We start from the raw sequence: 16,902 nt of genomic DNA on the forward strand, positions 1-16,902 counted from the left end.
GTAGTAGACAGAGGTTTGTCTGTGATGTGTGAACGATTCACACGGCGTTGTCGCGTCGAGCGGGAGCGAGCGCGCGCCCGGCGGCCCACTCTTTATATTTAAGAGCAGCAACACGCCGCGCGGGTGGTGTGGTCTCGCGCTGCGTCTGGAGACTGGAGCGTGGAGCTGGAGCCTGGAGGTCTCCCCTGGTCTGACTCTCTGGTCGGGTGTGGTGCTGGTGCGTGGTGGAGCTGTGCCCCCGTTGTGCATCTCGGTCATGATCTCGGTATCGCGGGTCTTGCGTGGTTTTACTCGCTGGCGGCCACGCCAGGGGGCCGCATCGTTCTGAAGATGTTTTATACACCCACATATACGAAACCGAAAAACACGAATCTCCAAAACGAAAAGGGATATGAAATCCCTTATGGATCTCAATGATTGGCGGAATATACTTGAGCATTTGAGCACTGGATAGGGTCGATTCCGCATGGTACGGGACCCCTCGATCGTCTCGCCCTCCCTCTCTGGCGTGTTCATTGGGGGGGGTCATAGCAAACACGGTGCAGGATCGAGGTGCACGCTGCAGAGAAGCAGTGTCGTCCCCCCTCTCCCCGACGGCGATGGCGGTGTGACCGATCGAGCTACAAGGGGAGCTCGTTCAGCATGATCAGGGTGGGTCGAGCAGTTCCTCACTTCCTCAATGGGTGAGCTTCAGACCTCAAGGCCCTATGACCCATCACCTACGACCGTCGTGGAGTCGAACCACCAATCGGGATGGAAGCTTCCTGCTTCCATCTGGTTAATTGTCAAAATTCCTGTTGTGCAAGAGGGGAGGGGGCTCTGACGGAGTGTGTGGCGGGAGAGAGGGCAGGGAGTGGGCGCGGGGGAGGAGGGGGGGGGGGGGGGGCTCAGCCGTGCAAAAAGCATCAATTACTAAACCTGTGTCGGTGAGAGAGAGTTCTTTTGTTGAATACTAATAGTAATGAAGAAATATTGCTCGGCCGTTCATGAAGTCCGTCTCGATCTGGAGGAGACGGGTCAACCCCGTGAGGACCAGATCAGGCTCACATTGTCGTAGCCGGAGGGGATGTTGACCTTTAGCTCTCGGGGCCACCCTTCCGCTTTGGTTTTTTCCCCACAGACCACTCGGGCAGCTTTTACCAAATGCCAAAGTTGCACTTTACCACTCGGGCAACTTCGATTGTATTTTACCACTCCGGCAAACTAACTCGATGAAACGGCGGACGGAAAACGCGTTCGCGGCCGCTCGCCGGAGAGCTATGCATGAAGCGGCCGGCGCGCCGCCGCAGCTCACCGATGAAGCTTGCGCCGCGGCTCAAACCACAGGCGCAGCAGCATTGCGACGCATTCTCCAAGCACGGTCTCTGGCGCTGCAGCTGCACAGAGAGCGAGCAATAGTCGACAAAAACACTGATCTGTGTGCAGCAGATCTCCATGTCGGTCGCGCCCAGCGAAAGGACAACCGCGGGCCTCGGATGCTCGCCCGGATGCGGACCCGCCGTGCGAGTTGCAGACCCGGAGGTGGCCGACCCAGCTCACCCCCAGAGAGGCCATGCCCAGGGTCAGGCATAAAAAGGGGGGTGTTTCCGTCCGTCTCCACACTCCTCGCTCCTCCGCGGAATATAGTATATACTGTTATGTGTTAATGCCCGGGAACAGGTTTGTTTCAAGGGACTTTCCAGGGTTTTGGAAGTAAAGATATATTACCTTTTTTTCGTACACCCACGTGCGCAAGCCGCAAATATCTACCTATTTGCATGTGCATGTGCATGCACATGTGCATGTGCATGTGCATGCAACATGCATCCACACCCTAGGCCCACCCATCCCGACTTCGCCCCTCTCGCACGCCTCTGGCGTTGCGAGTGCACAGAGAGCGAGCAATAGTCGACAAAAGCACTGATCTGTGGGCAGCGGATCTCCATGGCGGTCGCGCCCAGCGAAAGGACAACCGCGGTGCACGCGGGCCTCGGATGCTCGCCCGGATGCGGACCCGCCGTGCGAGTTGCAGACCCGGAGGTGGCCGACCCAGCTCACCCCCAGAGAGACCATGCCCAGGGTCAGGCATAAAAAGGGGGGTGGTGTTTCCGTCCGTCCACACTGAGACACTCCTCCGCGGAATATACTGTTATGTGTTAATGCCCGGGAACAGGTTTGTTTCAAGGGACTTTAGGGTTGTGGAAGTAAAGATATATTACCTTTTTTTCGTACACGCACGTGCGCAAGCCGCAAATATCTACCTATATGTGCATGTGTGCGCGCTGTGACATGCATCCACACCCTAGGCCCACCCATCCCGACTTCGCCCCTCTCGCACGCCTCCACACGCGAACCACCCGACCCTCCCTGCGCGCAACACACCCGCCCACGACGCGGCGTGTGAGACGGGAGAGGAGGTGTGTGTGTGTGGGGGGGGGGGTATCCGCCCTGGCCGCCCGGTCCGGCCGCCTCATTTGAAGTTTGGGCCCTGCCCGAGAGCGAGCCGCAGGGCGGAGTGCTTGACAAAGGCTTCGCGCAGTTCGTGCCGCTCGACGGCGCCATCGCCGTTGGCGTCGAGGAGGCGGAAGATGGCGGAGATGGCCTTGAAGGAGTAGTCCGTCTCCCTCTTCAGGTGCTCGCGCAGCTCCTCCTTTGAGATGCTCCCGCCTCCGTCCGCATCGACGGCAGCAAAGAGGGCGTCAGCGTCGGAGTTGATCTCGTCCACGAACTTGGCATTAAACGCACCGAGCCCCGGCGCCTCGCGAAGCGGTGCGAATTTCGCGAACCCCTCCCGCAGCTCCTCCTTTGAGAGCTCGCCGTCCGCGTCCGAGTCGAGCTTGGCGAAGATGACCTCGACCGCCGCCTCGTTGTAGCCAGCCTTGAGGAGGTGCTCAGTCATCTCCGCACGCGACACGCTGCCGTCTCCGTTTTTGTCAATCACCGCAAAGACAGCGTCAGCGCCGGACTCCACCTCGGTCCGCATCACGCCCTTGTCCTCGACGCTCATGACGGGAGCGCCGATGGTCCGGGCGAGCCGCGAAATCGGGATCTGGGCGGGGATCGATGGCGAGCAAAGCGTCGCGCTTCTCGCGGCAACGGAGGGGCCCGGCCCCGCAAACGAGTAGAGCGACGGGAGGAGCGCCAGCATTCTACTCGGCGATGAATGTGACGGTGGAAGTGTGACGGTGGAGATGCCAGGGTTGTTTACGCGAACCTGCTTGACCAACAAAAAATCGCAACGCGCATATCAAGCCAGACTTCGGCGGCGTCCTATACGAGAGAGGAATCCCTGGGACCCTGTCGTGTGGGTGAACCCTGCCCAGCCCCCCTCCGTGTCGCGATGCGCTCCCCGCTCCCGTTCCCCTGTGTCCCTGATCGTCCTTCCAAGATCCTGCTCGTGCAGGTGGGGACCCTGTCCCTCTCCCACCCCTCGTTTGGCGTGCCCGTTTTATTTATTTATTTATTCGGCGGCGTGCTCGATCGATTCATTGAATACAGCAGGGAGGTAAACGGGGTGTGCACAAGCGCACCCAACATGACAGAACACACGTTCGAAGAGGGGCGAAACAGGACGGACATCCGAGTGGAGGGGAAGGCCAGGACGCTCTACCTCGGAGGGAAGAAACCGGCGCAAGACAGCGGCACGCACCTGGGGTCGAGGGAGGACGGGGACAATCGAGTGATAAAGCTGGAGGGGACCCCGGGCCTCGATACCAACGCGACATGGGAGGAGGAGATACCCGAGCAAAATAAGATCACGAAGGACGCGGTGAGAAAGATGATGGAGAGACAGGAGAGGGAGCGACAGGAGGGGAGCCTCGGGGCGGATGAGACGTTGTTCCCAGAGGGGGCGCCCCAGAGACACATAAACTGGAAGAAAGAAGACTACGAGCTGTTCGTGGGGCACGGACACGGGGCGAGCGCGATCAGAGTAGGGGAGCTACAGGAGGACCCCCTAACGCGCTTCTTGCTCCGATACGACGAATTTGAGACGGGGGGAGAGCTGACGGACGGCAACGGGAAGCGAATTAAGATAGGAAAAGACAGCGAGCCGCTGCGGTCGGGGAAGGGACGAGCCCTGAACGTGAAAGTAGCGCAGACATGCCTCGCGCTGCACGTCTCACACCAGTTCACACACTTTGCGGCGACGGACGGAGGAAAGGACCATGAAGACAAAAGGGCGGAGGATGGAAAGTACGTGCCGAACCCTAGGGTGGCGTACGGCGTGTTCGAAGGACCGACACGATTCGGAAAGAGCGTCCCGGGAGACGCACAGGTAAAGGATCCCAACGGAATCGGACCCTGTGAAGAAGGGGAGATACGGATAGCGTTTGGGGCGGGAATGTGGGGAGGAAAGCTGCCGAACATGTGGGAGCCGATAGACGCGGAGATGTACGCGATACTCGCATACTTACGCAAAATGGCGAGCGCGAGCGATGCGCAATCGCGGCGGTGCCTAGTGCTATGCGACTGCAAACCCGCGCTGCAGCAGATTGAGAATGCGCACCGCAAAGGGATGCCAGAAGGCCTGAGGGACTGGGAGAGAGGCGGACTGCTGGAGGCGATCGCTTACTATAGATCGAAGCTAGAGGCGGTGGTCTTCATGTGGGTGCCAGCACACGTGGGAATAGCCCCTGCAACGCATACGCCGACGCGGTGGCGACAGCACACCTCGGGGATAACGACACGGAGGACGCCTCGAAAGTGGTGCGGGACGCGGTGCGGACGCGGCCATGCATGTACACGGTGCGAAGGGAGACGGCAGAGAACGCAGAGAAGAGGGAGATAGTGGACCGACGGACGTACGGACACATGTGTAAGAGCGCGCACGAGTGGGTGTGCGAGCAATATCGAAAGACAGTGAGGCCGGGGTCGCACACGGCAGGGGTGGCGGGACGGTTGTGGAGCGAAGTAGCAGTAGCCAGCCTCAAGCATCGATGGGATAATAAGATGAGATTACCAGACGAGAACGGGGGGAAGGACAGGCGGGCGACATTTGACGACGTCGGGGATCACAATGTGACGACCAAAACGATCTTGGGGGCCAGGGTGAGACAACAGGTCGGGGTGCCACATGGGGCACACCACAGGCGTATTCTAGAGGGGGAAAAGAAACGGGGAATGAGGGGCCCCGCCACGAGAAGCGCGTTCTGGGGATGCAGAGCGTGCAAAGCGGCTAGGGATGAGGCCACAAAAGAGGCGCGCGAGGCAAGGAGGAGACGCGGGGAACTGAAAGACTGGGACGACTGGAAACAAGAAGACAGTGAGCCACCACAGGCGTCGTTGGCGCACATACTGAGCGGCAGCTGCGCTGGAAATAAGGAAGAGGCGCGTAACTTCATGCGGAAGCTCGACAAACACACAGCGAGGGCGACAGCAAGAGTTGAACGGGAGGCGCCGGACTCAAAAGACACCGCCACATTCCTGAGACGAGCGAGGGCAGTCTCCTTAAAGGCGAAAGGGTCTAGATTTGGGGCGCTCGCCGAAGAAGAGTACGACAAAATAGCGCCCGTGATTGCCTGCACGCTACCCGCACTCACGGACTCCATACCCGAAAGAAAGAGAAGGGAGCTCGCGGGAGAGGTGACGAGTGAACTACAGGTGGTGGGGAAGGCAGCCTCGATTGCCATACAGACATGGGTGCGGAACAACGACAAGACCAAGGCACGGGCAGAGGAACGAGAGAAGAATATAGGGTGGATAAAGCGCCTGTTCACGGCATGGAGGGTGAGCCACGCCGAACGTACCGAACGTAGAGCCGAGCGGAAGGCAGCGGGGGAAGACGACTCCGAGGAGGACGAACCAGTGGAAATTCAGTTGTCAGATGTCACGATGCATCCGAAGGGGACCCCAGCGCCGGCATCATCCGTAGAGGCACGAGTGTTCGAAGAGAGAGTGGACCTGAGCAACGACATGACTTGGAGGCAAATGCTCGGAGTGGGAGTCAGAAATGTGGTCCTTGCGCGAGGGGAGCTCGATACACTCGAGGGGCCAGGATACGCCGCGAGGAGGACGGAGTTGCGCCGAAAGGCGAAAGAAGCCGCGAGAACAAGGGACCGGCAGGCGGCGGCGTCGCAGGACGAGACAGAAGAGAACGACGCGACAGAGGAGGAAATGACAAGGGAGAGAACGACGAGAGTGGGACGACCGCGAGGTGGCATGAAGGCTGCAGCGAGAAGCGGCGAGAGACTGCGAAGAGAGATAGGAAGAGGCAGACTCCCTAGGGTGGGCGACGGCTAGCGCATCACACACCTCTCCTTAAAATCCCTGTGTGGTGGCGGCGTGCCGTCCTCCCATCCCTCCCTTGGGTTGTCTGTTTTCTTTCTTTCTTTTTTTCGGCGGCGTGCCGTCCTCCCATCCCTCCCTTGGGTTAGCTGTTTTCTTTCTTTCTTTCTTAGGCTCAGAAATGTGGTCCTTGCGCGAGGAGAGCTCGATAAACTCGAGGCACGAGGGGCCAAAATATGCCGAGAGGAGGGCGGAGTTACGCAGAGAGGCGAGAGAAGCAGCGAGAGCAAGGGATCGGCAGACGGCAGCGGCGTCTCAGAACGACAACAAAAGTTGTTTGGTATTGCTAAAAATCTCTCTCTCAGAACGAGGCCGAGGAGAGCGATGAGTCGCAGAGGATGAGGAACAGCAGGAGAGAGAACGAGGACGAGAGTGGGAAGAACGAGAGGTGGCATGAAGGTCGCTGCGAGAATTGGCGAGAAACTGCGAACAGAGATAGGAAGAGGTAGACGCCCGAGGGTGGGCGAAGGCTAGCACCGCACTCTCTCCTTAAAATCCCTGTGAGCTGTGTGGTGGCGGCGTGCCGTCCTCCCATCCCTCCCTTGGCTTGTCTGTTTTCTTTCTTTCTTTCTTTCGGCTTTGAAAACCTTCTTGACCCTCTAAGCAAGCCGCGTCTGTTCCTCCTTCTCGCCCTATGATCATAGACCGCGCAGAGCCTACCCACATAGACCTTCCACTCCCCTCACAAGCGCGACGAACGAACGAGCCACCGACGGATAGACAGGCGAGCTGCTTCGCGTTTGGCAACATGGCCTAGAACATGGCAAGCCCCTGAAGCCCGGCGACGCCTGCCCCTTCGCTTTACCGCCCCCCGCCCCTGCGCCCCCCGCTTAAATTGTGCACAATTCAGGACGATGAGTTTGCCATCCCGGAGTGGTTCGACTCCACACAAACCCGAGACGGTGACGGGTACTGTCTCGGCGGTCTCAGGCCCAGTGAGGTAGTGCGCCAGACCTTCCCGGATCCTGCTGAACAAGTTCCTCTTGTAGCTCGATCGATCACACCGCCATCACCGCCGACGTCTCACAGTGAGATGATGGAGAGGGGGGACGACACTGCTCCAGCAGCGTGCACCTCGATCCTGTACCGTGTTTGTTATGACCCCCCCCCAATGAACACACCAGTGAGGGAGGGCGAGACGATCGAGGGGTCCCGTACAATGCGGAATCGACCCTATCCAGTGCTCAAGTGCTCAAGTGTGCACACACCGATTGCACCACCGACAATCCTTACACCGTGGATGATTGGCCGCAATATCAAGTGCGCCGGCTTCAAGCAAGGCATCCCGCTCATACGTGAGTCGACTCGGTGGCAGACGGACGGCTTCTGCGCTGCGAGTTGCGCGGAGGCAGGGAAGGTGTTCAAAAATTGCTGTTGATGCCATTCGGCCGCCGCTGCTGCTGCTGCCGGTTATGCCTGCCTGCCTGCCTGCCTGCCTGCCTCATGCATGTGGTTTCGACGTGACTACGTACGTGTCTGTCTCTTAGTGTTGTTTGTTTTGTTTGTCTCTGGTCGCGTGGTTTGTTGGGTGTGTTGTTATCAGATCAAGAAGTGCTTTTCCGTGGTTTTTGTCGCCTGGCTGGCGTTTCGATTCCGTCTGTTTTCTAGGTTTGCGCTCTTTCTTTTTCTGCTTCCGCGGGCAAAAAACTCTTTTTCGTTCACGCCAGGGCGGCCGCCTGTTCTGTCCAAGCCCTGCCGACGTCAGAATGGGGCTCGAGCTCGAGATATCATCGCGGGGCATCGATGTGGAAAACGTTTCGCCTCGTGCCATCCTCAAGCTCATGATCTTTTCGGGGCAGTGTGGCGTCGCCATTGGCTTTTGCGGTGGCGTTCGCACCGCAGCGTACTGGTTCAACGTCCCGGAGTCCGAGAGCAGAAGCGCAGTCAGACTTTCCACTTACGTGGCCGGTGGCGCGGCAGCAGTCTCTCTTTTCTCGCTGCTGTGGTCGCGCTGGTGAGCCGCGCCCACAATCTGGCCTTTGCGGCTGTGCGGCTTCGAGCTAACCGCCCTCCGCCACCGCCCCACCCCATTACCCGCGGCATGGGCAGCCGAGGCGTGGGCAGCCGAGGACCGCGACTTTGGGCTATCGAGCACGCACCATCAAGCTCGTTGCAGCCTGGCATCTGCTGCGCTCGTCGCGCGCACAGCATTGTCCTGGCGTGCCTATACACCGCGCCATCGTTTTGCTCCAGGCAGCACCTTGCAGTGAGAGAGCGGGGATGGTTTTGCGGGTCCGGTGGTGTTCGTCCCTGACATTCCACTCGGCGGAGGGCTGCGGCGCGCAGGGAAAATATGGTTGAAGGAGAGTATCACGAACCATCACTTTCTGTGGGTAGTCCAATGGGTAGCAGGGCTTCTCGTCTCTCTGGTTGTGGTGTGGTAGCTGCTGCTGGTAGGACGGGGGAACGAGAGATGATAGTAGGGAGTAGAAGAAAGCAAAGAGGAGCCCTGCGCACGCACGACTCCGCAGGCGATGCCCCTCCCGCCCGTGCTTGTGCAGCCCCGGGGCTGCACAGGTGCACAGCGCAGCACGAGCGCCTCGCCTCCACCTCCTGCTCCTCATAGAAAAACTGCGGCCGCCAGCGATCTCTGAGAGAGCGTCTCTCGCCCTGGCGGACGGGGAGAGGAACACAAAGGAACGTACGGTACGGACGTCCATCCACTGGGATGAGAATACTGGAGAGATGAGGTCGAATTCAACAGGAGCGCCGCCTCAACACGGATGTACACGGCGGGTCTTGGCTCTATCGAGCCATGCTAGGTTGCTAGCTCCAGCCGCGCAGCCCAACCCGGCCGCCCGAGGGTGCTCCCGCAAGCAGAGAATAGACCATCCTGGGGGAAGCAACCGGGTGGTGAGCTGTGAGCTGTGTGAGGTCCGCCCGCGCGCTAATTCCAGCGGCTCGCCATACGAGGCGAGCTGACGCTGCGTCAGGGTGCGCAGCATGCTCTCTCGCTCTGTGCTGAGGCATGCTGGCTGGCGCCCAGTACAATGCCCTCAATACATTGCACTCCACGCCGTGCTGGCTGGTGCAGTACTATCAGTGCGCTGACTGGCGCGCGGTGTGCGTGTCGCCCTATCCGATTTGCGCACCCTAGGTAGGTAGGTAGGTAGGTAGGTAGGTAGGTAGGTAGGTAGGTAGGGGCACCACCGCAGGGGCCGTCCATTTCCAGATTTCAGCATGCTGGCCGCCCAAGAAAAACAGTCAGCCTGTTTCCGGAAATGTCGTCTTCACCTCGCCGCTTCGCGCTGGGTTTGCTGCTGGTGCTGCAGCCTGCGCCTTCCAGGACGCTTCGCGTCCACGGGCCTGTGTCTAGAGACCGCCTAGGCCAGCACTCGTACGCCCGCGCCACCTCGCCAATTGCATCTGCTGACGAGCCATCCGGCGGCACCACTCTTGCGAGCCGTGCCGCGGGCGCGGCGAGCGCGGTGTACGCCTTTAGCCGTCCGCACACGGTTCGCGGGACGCTACTCGCCTGCGGCACTGGCGTCGGTCGCGCGCTGATCGAGTCGCCGGAGCGCCTCGCCCTGTTGCCTGCGCTGGTGCGCCGCCGCACACACTGCCCACCGGCAGCCGCTATGTCTCACACAGCCACTGCCTTACCTCGCGGTGTTTGCAGCTTCCTCGTGCCATGCTGGGCGTTGTCGCGCTCGTCCTCGGAAACCTCTTTATCGTCGGCATCAACCAGGTTGCCTGCACCCGCCCTCACCCGCTCCTCGCTCCGAGGATGGCCTCGCCTTGCCCGCCAGTCCGCCCACCACGCCGCCCGGGCCGCAGATCTACGATGTCGAGATCGACCAGGTGAACAAGCCGTTTCTGCCTATCGCCGCCGGTGCCATGTCGCCCGCGGCTGCGTGGGCGGTCGTGTGCGCCTCGCTCTGCGGCGGGATGGGTCTGGTCCGCAGCCTCTTCGGCGGGCTCATCTTTCAGCTCTACTCGTTCGGACTCGCCATCGGGGCCCTCTACTCGGTGAATCCCCCCCCACACACACACGCGTGCACCGTGGCCACCCGAGAGAGATCAAAGCAGCACCGCACACGCACTGCCACCCGACGCACACGCACACACACACACACTCACTCCACACACACACACACACACACACACACACACACACACACACACCACGCCTCACGCCTCGCGCCTCGCGCCTCGCGCCTCACACCTCGCGCCTCGCGCGCCTCAAGCTGGAGCCCAGACCCCACTCCCCGCCACCCCGCCACCCCGCCCCCCCGCCCCCCCGCCCCCCCGCCCCCCCGCCAGGTGCCTCCCTTCCACCTGAAGCGCTTCCCGCTCCTCGCCGGGCTCATCATCGCCTGCTGCCGCGGCATCCCTCCCCCCCCCTCCCCCGGCTGCCGCACGCCCCTCCCTCTCCTCACCCTCTCCCCCCGTACTCCAACCACACCTCCAGGACTCCTGCTCAACTTTGGTATTATCTTAAAACTAAGAATATAATAGGCTTCCTGCTCAACTTTGGCGTCTACTATGCGACGCGCGAGGCGCTCGGCCTCGGCTTCCGCTGGTCGCCGCAGGTGCCGCTGCCAGAGCCAGCTCAGCCCACACGTCGTGACTCCGTCCCTGACCCCCCCCCCCCCCTCCCCCCATTTGGCCTCACTGTCTGTTGGCCGTCGCCGGCGCCACACCCACACACACTCCCAGCGCCGTCCGCTGCAGCTGCCCTCTCCTCCCTCCCCGCGGGCCCAGCAGTGGTACCCAACGGTCCTCCCTCGCGCCGCAGGTGTCCTTCCTCGCGCGCTTCATGACCGTGTACGGCGTCGTCATCGCGGCGACCAAGGACTTGCCCGACGTCGAGGGCGACCGCAAGGGCGGGATCGAGACCTTCGCCACACGCCTCGGCACCGGGCGCGTCGCTGCCGCAGCCACCGCCATGCTCGCTCTCAACTACGTCGGCGCGATCGCCACCGCCCTCGCCGCCGCGCCGGGCGTCTTCCGCACCACACTCATGGCGGGCGGCCACGCCCTCGCCGCCGGCTGGCTTGGCCTGGCTTGGCGGCGGCTAGAGGTTGCCTCCGCCGCCTCGATCAAGCGCTTCTACGGCCAGATCTGGAACCTCTTCTACTTTGAGTACATCCTCTACCTCTTCATCTAAGCGCGGGAGGCGGTACGAGGCGGCGCGGAGCGACATGGGGTGCCGCGGTGATGGATGTCGACCGCGATACAGGAGTACGTGACGCCCCTGGTGGTCGGAATTGAGCTCTCGTAATATATATGTTGGATGTGGATGCATTCGGCCGTAATGTTAACGTGTATACGTCTTTCACGACAACACGAGCTCGCCGCCGAAGAGTGAAAAGTGCACGAACGCGGGCGCGGCCAGCCCAGCCCGCCCAGCCGCCTGCGCCTCGCGGCCGGGCGCGAGCTAGCGGTGTAGCGCCCGGCCCGCGGCCCGGCGCCGGCGAAGAACCGGAGAAGCCGCATGAACGCGGGGATGAGACGGCACGATAGACCATAGTTTTGATTGTGCGTTGTGGATGTTCTGGGGGAGATATTCACGGTTCTTGTTCTTGAGTTGGGAAAATGGGCATGCACATCCACATGCATATGCACATCCACACGCACATGCCACATGCACATGTACATGTGTTGTTGTTGTGCATGTGCATGTTGTAACAAAAACACACACGTGCCCCTGTTATCTTGGAGCACTTGAAGAACCCTGCACAAAGATCGCAAGGGCGGGGACCTGTTCCTTTTTACCCATCTCACAGTAGAGAGGTGTCCGTTTTTATTTATTTATTTATTTATTGGAGCACTTGGAGTGCAGTCATTAACCGCACGCCCAGGGCCGGGGAGCTAAGAAGCGCACCCAGAGGCCGGACGATTGGTACCGGGCTACGGGCAAGATAGCCCTGACCCCTCTAGGGTGGGTGGGTGCGCGTTATCCTCCGCAGCGGAAAGAGTGGGCCCCGGGTGTAAATAAAAGGGCGACGGACGCTTGCGTCCTAGCCTCCAACAACGCCTCCCCGGCGCAGAGGGGCCCCAGGAGGGATGCTCAACCGCTCCATGCCACGCCGCTTGCGGCGGTCCTATTCCCAGCTCAGCTGAGGAGCACTTGGAGCACTTGGAGTGACGACGTGTGGACGGATGGAAAAAAGCCCCCCTCTCATGGCTGGCCCTGGGCATGGCCTCTCTCTCTCTGGGTCAGCTGGGTCCGGGTCTGCAACTCGCACGGCGGGTCCGCGTCCGCCGTTTCATCTCGAGTTTGCCCGAGTGGTAAACGCAATCGAAATTTGGGTAAACGCTGCAACGATCGGGAAAGTTGGCCGGATGGTCTGGGGAATCAAAAGAAAGGGATAAACCAAGCGCCGCCAATTAGCTTAAGATCGACATCCCCTCCGGCTACGACAAGATGCACGTGATCTGGTTGGTCCTCACGGGGTTGACCCGTCCGTCTCCTCCATCCAGATCAAGACGGACTCCATGGACGGCCGAGCAATGTTTGTTCATTCATATTATTAATTAATGCTTTCGCACGGCTGAGCCCCCCCTCCCTCCCCCGCGCCCATCCCCTGCCTGCCCTCCCCCGCCACGCGCCGTCCGAGCCCTCTCCGCTCTTGCACAGGAGGAAATTGGAATTAATCAGATGGCTTCAACAAATCATGATTGGGAGAGGGGGGACGACACCGCCCGATCTACCCTCCGGGGTCCCTCGGCGGCGTGCACCTCGATCCTGGACCGCCGAGTGATGGGGTCCCAAAATGTCGTGAGGCAGTGCATCCGACTGCCCCGGATCCAGCTGAACGAGCTCCTCTTGTAGCATGAGCACTCTCATGGTCTTGCTATGATCCACGGTCGCAGCTGGAGAGGAGGTCCTGGGGAACGGGAACTGATGGACCTCTCTCCAGCGGAGGGAACGACCCGGCCCGATTCTTCTGGTCCGCGTACACCTCCCGCCGTTCGGTGAGCTTGCGCCTTGTGCATGCCGATGGCAGCCCATGTGGCGGACGGCATGCACTTTGGGGTGTTCATGGGGTCCCGTACCATGCGGAATCGACCCTATCCAGTGCTCAAGTGCTACCGTGAGGGTGAACCTTCTTTTATAGACGGCTAGGATTGAGAGCAGCCTCGCTCTCAACCCTAGAAGTCGAAGGATTGTGAGCAGCAGTCCTCGCAATCGTAGCATCTCTGTCGGCGATTGTGAGCGCCTACGCTCGCAATCCTACATCTTCTAGGACTAAGAGCAGCTCCGCTCCCAAGGTGACTGGCTGGTGACGCCTACGACTACTGCCAGCGCGCTCACAATCCGAGCAAAGTCTAGGGTTGCGAGCAGCACTGCTCACAATCCTAGCAACATGCCTCCTATTACGAGCAGTAGCGCGCGCAATCCTACATGTACATGTCTGTATGTCGGACTATGAGCGGCTGCGCTCACTCACAATCGTACCAAAGATCCAAGGATTGCTGGCAGGTGCACAGGGGGCGCTCCCAATCGCTCCAGCCGCGAGCGCTTGTGAGCGCGCCGGGATGGTCTCCTCACAATCCAAACAGTGATCCCACCGATTGCGAGGGGACCCGCTCGCAATCCTATAGTCTATAGAAGATAGATGTAGGATTGCGAGCGTAGGCGCTCACAAGCACAGAGATGCTACGATTGCGAGGAGTGCTGCTCACAATCCTTAGACTTCTAGGATTGAGAGCGAGGCTGCTCTGATCAATCCTAGCCGTCTAGAAAAGAAGGTTCACCTCAAGTGAGGGCCCCGCGTTATTTTGTCGCCGTTCGGTCTGTTTCGGCCGAGCTAACGTTGGTGCTGTCATGGCTGCTGCAACCGATGGGGAGAGTTCGCTGGTGCGATCTCGCATCTACTCTGTGATATCCGAGGCACGCGCTTCGCTGACGAATCCATCCAGGCCCTTCACGCCGAACGTCAAGGAGCGCCGCTCGCTGTGCGACGAGCGCAGTCAGCTTGTGGGAGGAATGCGCACTGAAATGAACTTGAGGGCGGGCTGTGTGGTGCGCCCGCTTCGAACGATCGACGTCTCAAAGAAGTCCCCGTTGCATGCGTCGTTGCGTGCGACGGCGGCTTCGGCAGCCGCCCTATCCCATTCCATCGGCGATGCGCAAGTGCTCACGCTCGAGCCACAGGAGGCCAGCACCCCAGGGCGCAGCAAACAGATCCATCACGACGACGATCGATGGTGGTTGTCGATTGAAGAACTTCTGAACGAGCTCTGCAGTGGCGCCAGCGGGAAAGAGGAGCGAATGTGTGAGATTTGCGAAGACCTGTGGCGACACCTGAGCATGCAATGCGGCGACGCAAAGCCGCGCGCGCGCTGGCTGGGCGGCTGTGTCGGCCACCGTCGCTCGGGTCGCGTCGTCGAGGCGTGCGCTCGGCTGATGCACCGCCCAGATACCAAACTGCAGCTGCGCCTGGCCCGCCTCATCCTCGCCTGTGAGCCAGACGCGCACACACTCAGTGCCGTGCTGAAGAGCGTGTTCAAGTTCTCGAAGGATGAGCGCAACGACTCCTCCTTTGGAACGCTCGAGCTCTTGCCGCTCCTGATGCATCGACTGACCGCTGCCATCTCTGCCGTTGTGGGCCCGCTGACCACGGCCACAGCTCGGACATCCGATGCGTTGCACAGCGAGGCTTGTTTTGAGGCTGCGCTCTACGCGGCGGCCGCCCTCAAGAACCTCTCGGCGGACACGGACAACGGCCGAGCTCTCACAAAGCTTGGAGCGGTTGGAGCGTTCACTCACGGCCTAAAGAGACTATTAGCGTTGCTGCGAGATTCATCGCGCCCTGCGACGGCCTCGCTGCCCGCGACGGCCTCGCTAGTCCGCTCAGGGGTTGACCAGTCCCTCGCCGGCCGACGCGAGTGCCGGCTCCTCTTGCAGCTGACGGTGGCGTTGCGCAATCTCGCCGTGATCGGAGGCGCCGCGAACGGATTTGTCGTTTGTGGGGCAGTTGAGGTGCTATGCGACACAATGGGAGCAGTGCCGTTCGACGCAGACGTGTCCCTCGCTTGCGCTCGTGTTCTCGCGAAGCTGTCCCTCGACGCTGAGGCGCCTCGCGCCACCGTTTGTCGCCCAGCGCTCGGGGGCTGCTTACGTTGGCTCGTCCATCGCATAGGTTCAGAGGCGCCTCGGTACCAACCGACGCCTCGCCGAGATACTCCTCGTAACAATGAAGGCCCATTGCCCGCCCGACAGCCGCTGTCATGAAGCATTGCTGGTGCGTCTCTCTTTCGTCCTGGGCAACCTCACCGCTTGCTCTGCGGCGAGCCGCTCAAACCTCGCCTCCGCTCTCCCCGCCCTCCTCAAGCTCCTTTCCTACCACACAGCTGCCTTCCTCCGCGCGGTCGCTTCCGCACAGGGAGGCAACGCCGGCTGCGCGGCCAAGGCTATGCGCGAGCACAGCTTGGAGCCATTATCCGCTCCGGGTGTCGTGGCATCGAGTGGCTGCAGCGGAACCCCCTCTGAGGCCAGCATGGACGGCTCGGTTGGCGGCGCCGCAGCCAGCGATGTTGGTGGACTGTCCGATGTCCTCACCAAGCTCATTCGTCTTATTGCCCATTTAGCGATGAACGAGGCGGAGGGTGTTGCGATCTCTCGCGCCCATGAAACCGCAAGTCTGCTGGAGTTGCTTGCGGCTCTGCCGCTGGAGCCCACGCCACTCGGGAACGCGTCTCCGCTTGCGCTGGAGGAGCTGCGGCTTAACACGACGTCGGCCGTGACCAACCTCAGCTTCTACTCGACTGGCGACAACGTACTTCTCAACGATGCGCATGTGCTCCTTTGCCAACTGCTAGCCCAAGCTCTGACCTACCCAAATGAGGAGGGCGTCGTCGAGGCTGCCCGTGCGATTGGCAACCTCTCTCGGACCGCCGCGGCCCGGCAGAGTCTTTGTTCGCTGCACGCCAGCGAGGCTCTGCTGCTTCTCCTGGGCCATTCATCGGCATCTGTGGTCAATGCATCCTGCGGGGCGCTCGTCAATCTCGCGGGCGACCCTCGCTGCCTGTCGCACCTGTCTTCCCTGCGAGCTACCCCGCGCGTGGCCGAGGCTATGCTGCTCCAATTAGAGACGATGCATGCCGCCGCGTCCAGATCGTGTGGGGAGGGCGGGGCGACGACCCAAGCTTACGAGGGCTACGGCGCGGTCGCGGCGGAAGCTGCACTGATGGCAGCCAAGACGCTGTGCAATCTACTATCGTCAGGACTCGACAGCGACACATGTCCCGGAGAGCATCTGCTCGATTGGTCAGCTCGCCACGCACTGACCACCGCATTGGCCCCCCTGGCAACCAAGCAAACACTAACATGGAAGACAGATGCGGGCGAGTGGCCGCACGTGGCATGGCTCCTGATGAGTCTCTTGCGGCCCGAAGGTGGGCGGGAGCAGGGGCGAGGGGAGGGAGTGGTCTGCAAAGAGAAGAGGAGAACTGTCGAGCAAGTCTGCAAGACATGAGTGTGAGTGTGGCTCAAGTACATGTACCCCAAAAGTGCATGTCGAATACCAGCTGTGTTCATCATGTCGCCCCATGCTTGTCTACAAGTAGGTGCTCCAACCTCCACAAGTGCTCCAAGTGCTTGTCGCGTAACGCTCAACCCCGGTCCGTCCACACTTGTGAGCTGTGAGCTATGTAGTGGGGGGGTCCACTTTGTTTGGCAGCCCGACG

At 60.8% G+C, this 16,902-nt stretch overlaps 3 protein-coding genes across 3 annotated transcripts; 2 read left to right on the forward strand and 1 right to left on the reverse strand.

Annotated features, from left to right (window-relative positions):
* Nucleotides 1-2,449: 2,449 nt before the first annotated feature.
* EMIHUDRAFT_95284 (hypothetical protein) lies at nt 2,450-3,127 on the reverse strand (the record flags this gene model as incomplete). The annotated part of the gene is made up of 1 exon (XM_005794506.1): nt 2,450-3,127. One exon carries the CDS (start codon nt 3,125-3,127, stop codon nt 2,450-2,452), a length of 678 nt encoding a protein of 225 aa, XP_005794563.1.
* A 6,358-nt stretch (nt 3,128-9,485) lies between these two features.
* Nucleotides 9,486-11,374, forward strand: EMIHUDRAFT_95285 (hypothetical protein; the record flags this gene model as incomplete). Its single annotated transcript, XM_005794507.1, has 6 exons — nt 9,486-9,806; nt 9,884-9,952; nt 10,042-10,233; nt 10,528-10,654; nt 10,723-10,796; nt 11,003-11,374. The coding sequence occupies 6 exons, from the start codon at nt 9,486-9,488 to the stop codon at nt 11,372-11,374; spliced, it is 1,155 nt and encodes a 384-aa protein (XP_005794564.1).
* A 2,664-nt stretch (nt 11,375-14,038) lies between these two features.
* EMIHUDRAFT_194870 (hypothetical protein) lies at nt 14,039-16,691 on the forward strand (the record flags this gene model as incomplete). Its single annotated transcript, XM_005794508.1, has 2 exons — nt 14,039-15,304; nt 15,600-16,691. The coding sequence occupies 2 exons, from the start codon at nt 14,039-14,041 to the stop codon at nt 16,689-16,691; spliced, it is 2,358 nt and encodes a 785-aa protein (XP_005794565.1).
* Between the last annotated feature and the right edge of the window lie 211 nt (nt 16,692-16,902).

Source organism: Emiliania huxleyi, assembly GCF_000372725.1.
Source record: "Emiliania huxleyi CCMP1516 unplaced genomic scaffold EMIHUscaffold_1, whole genome shotgun sequence".
Taxonomy (NCBI): Eukaryota; Haptophyta; order Isochrysidales; family Noelaerhabdaceae; genus Emiliania; species Emiliania huxleyi.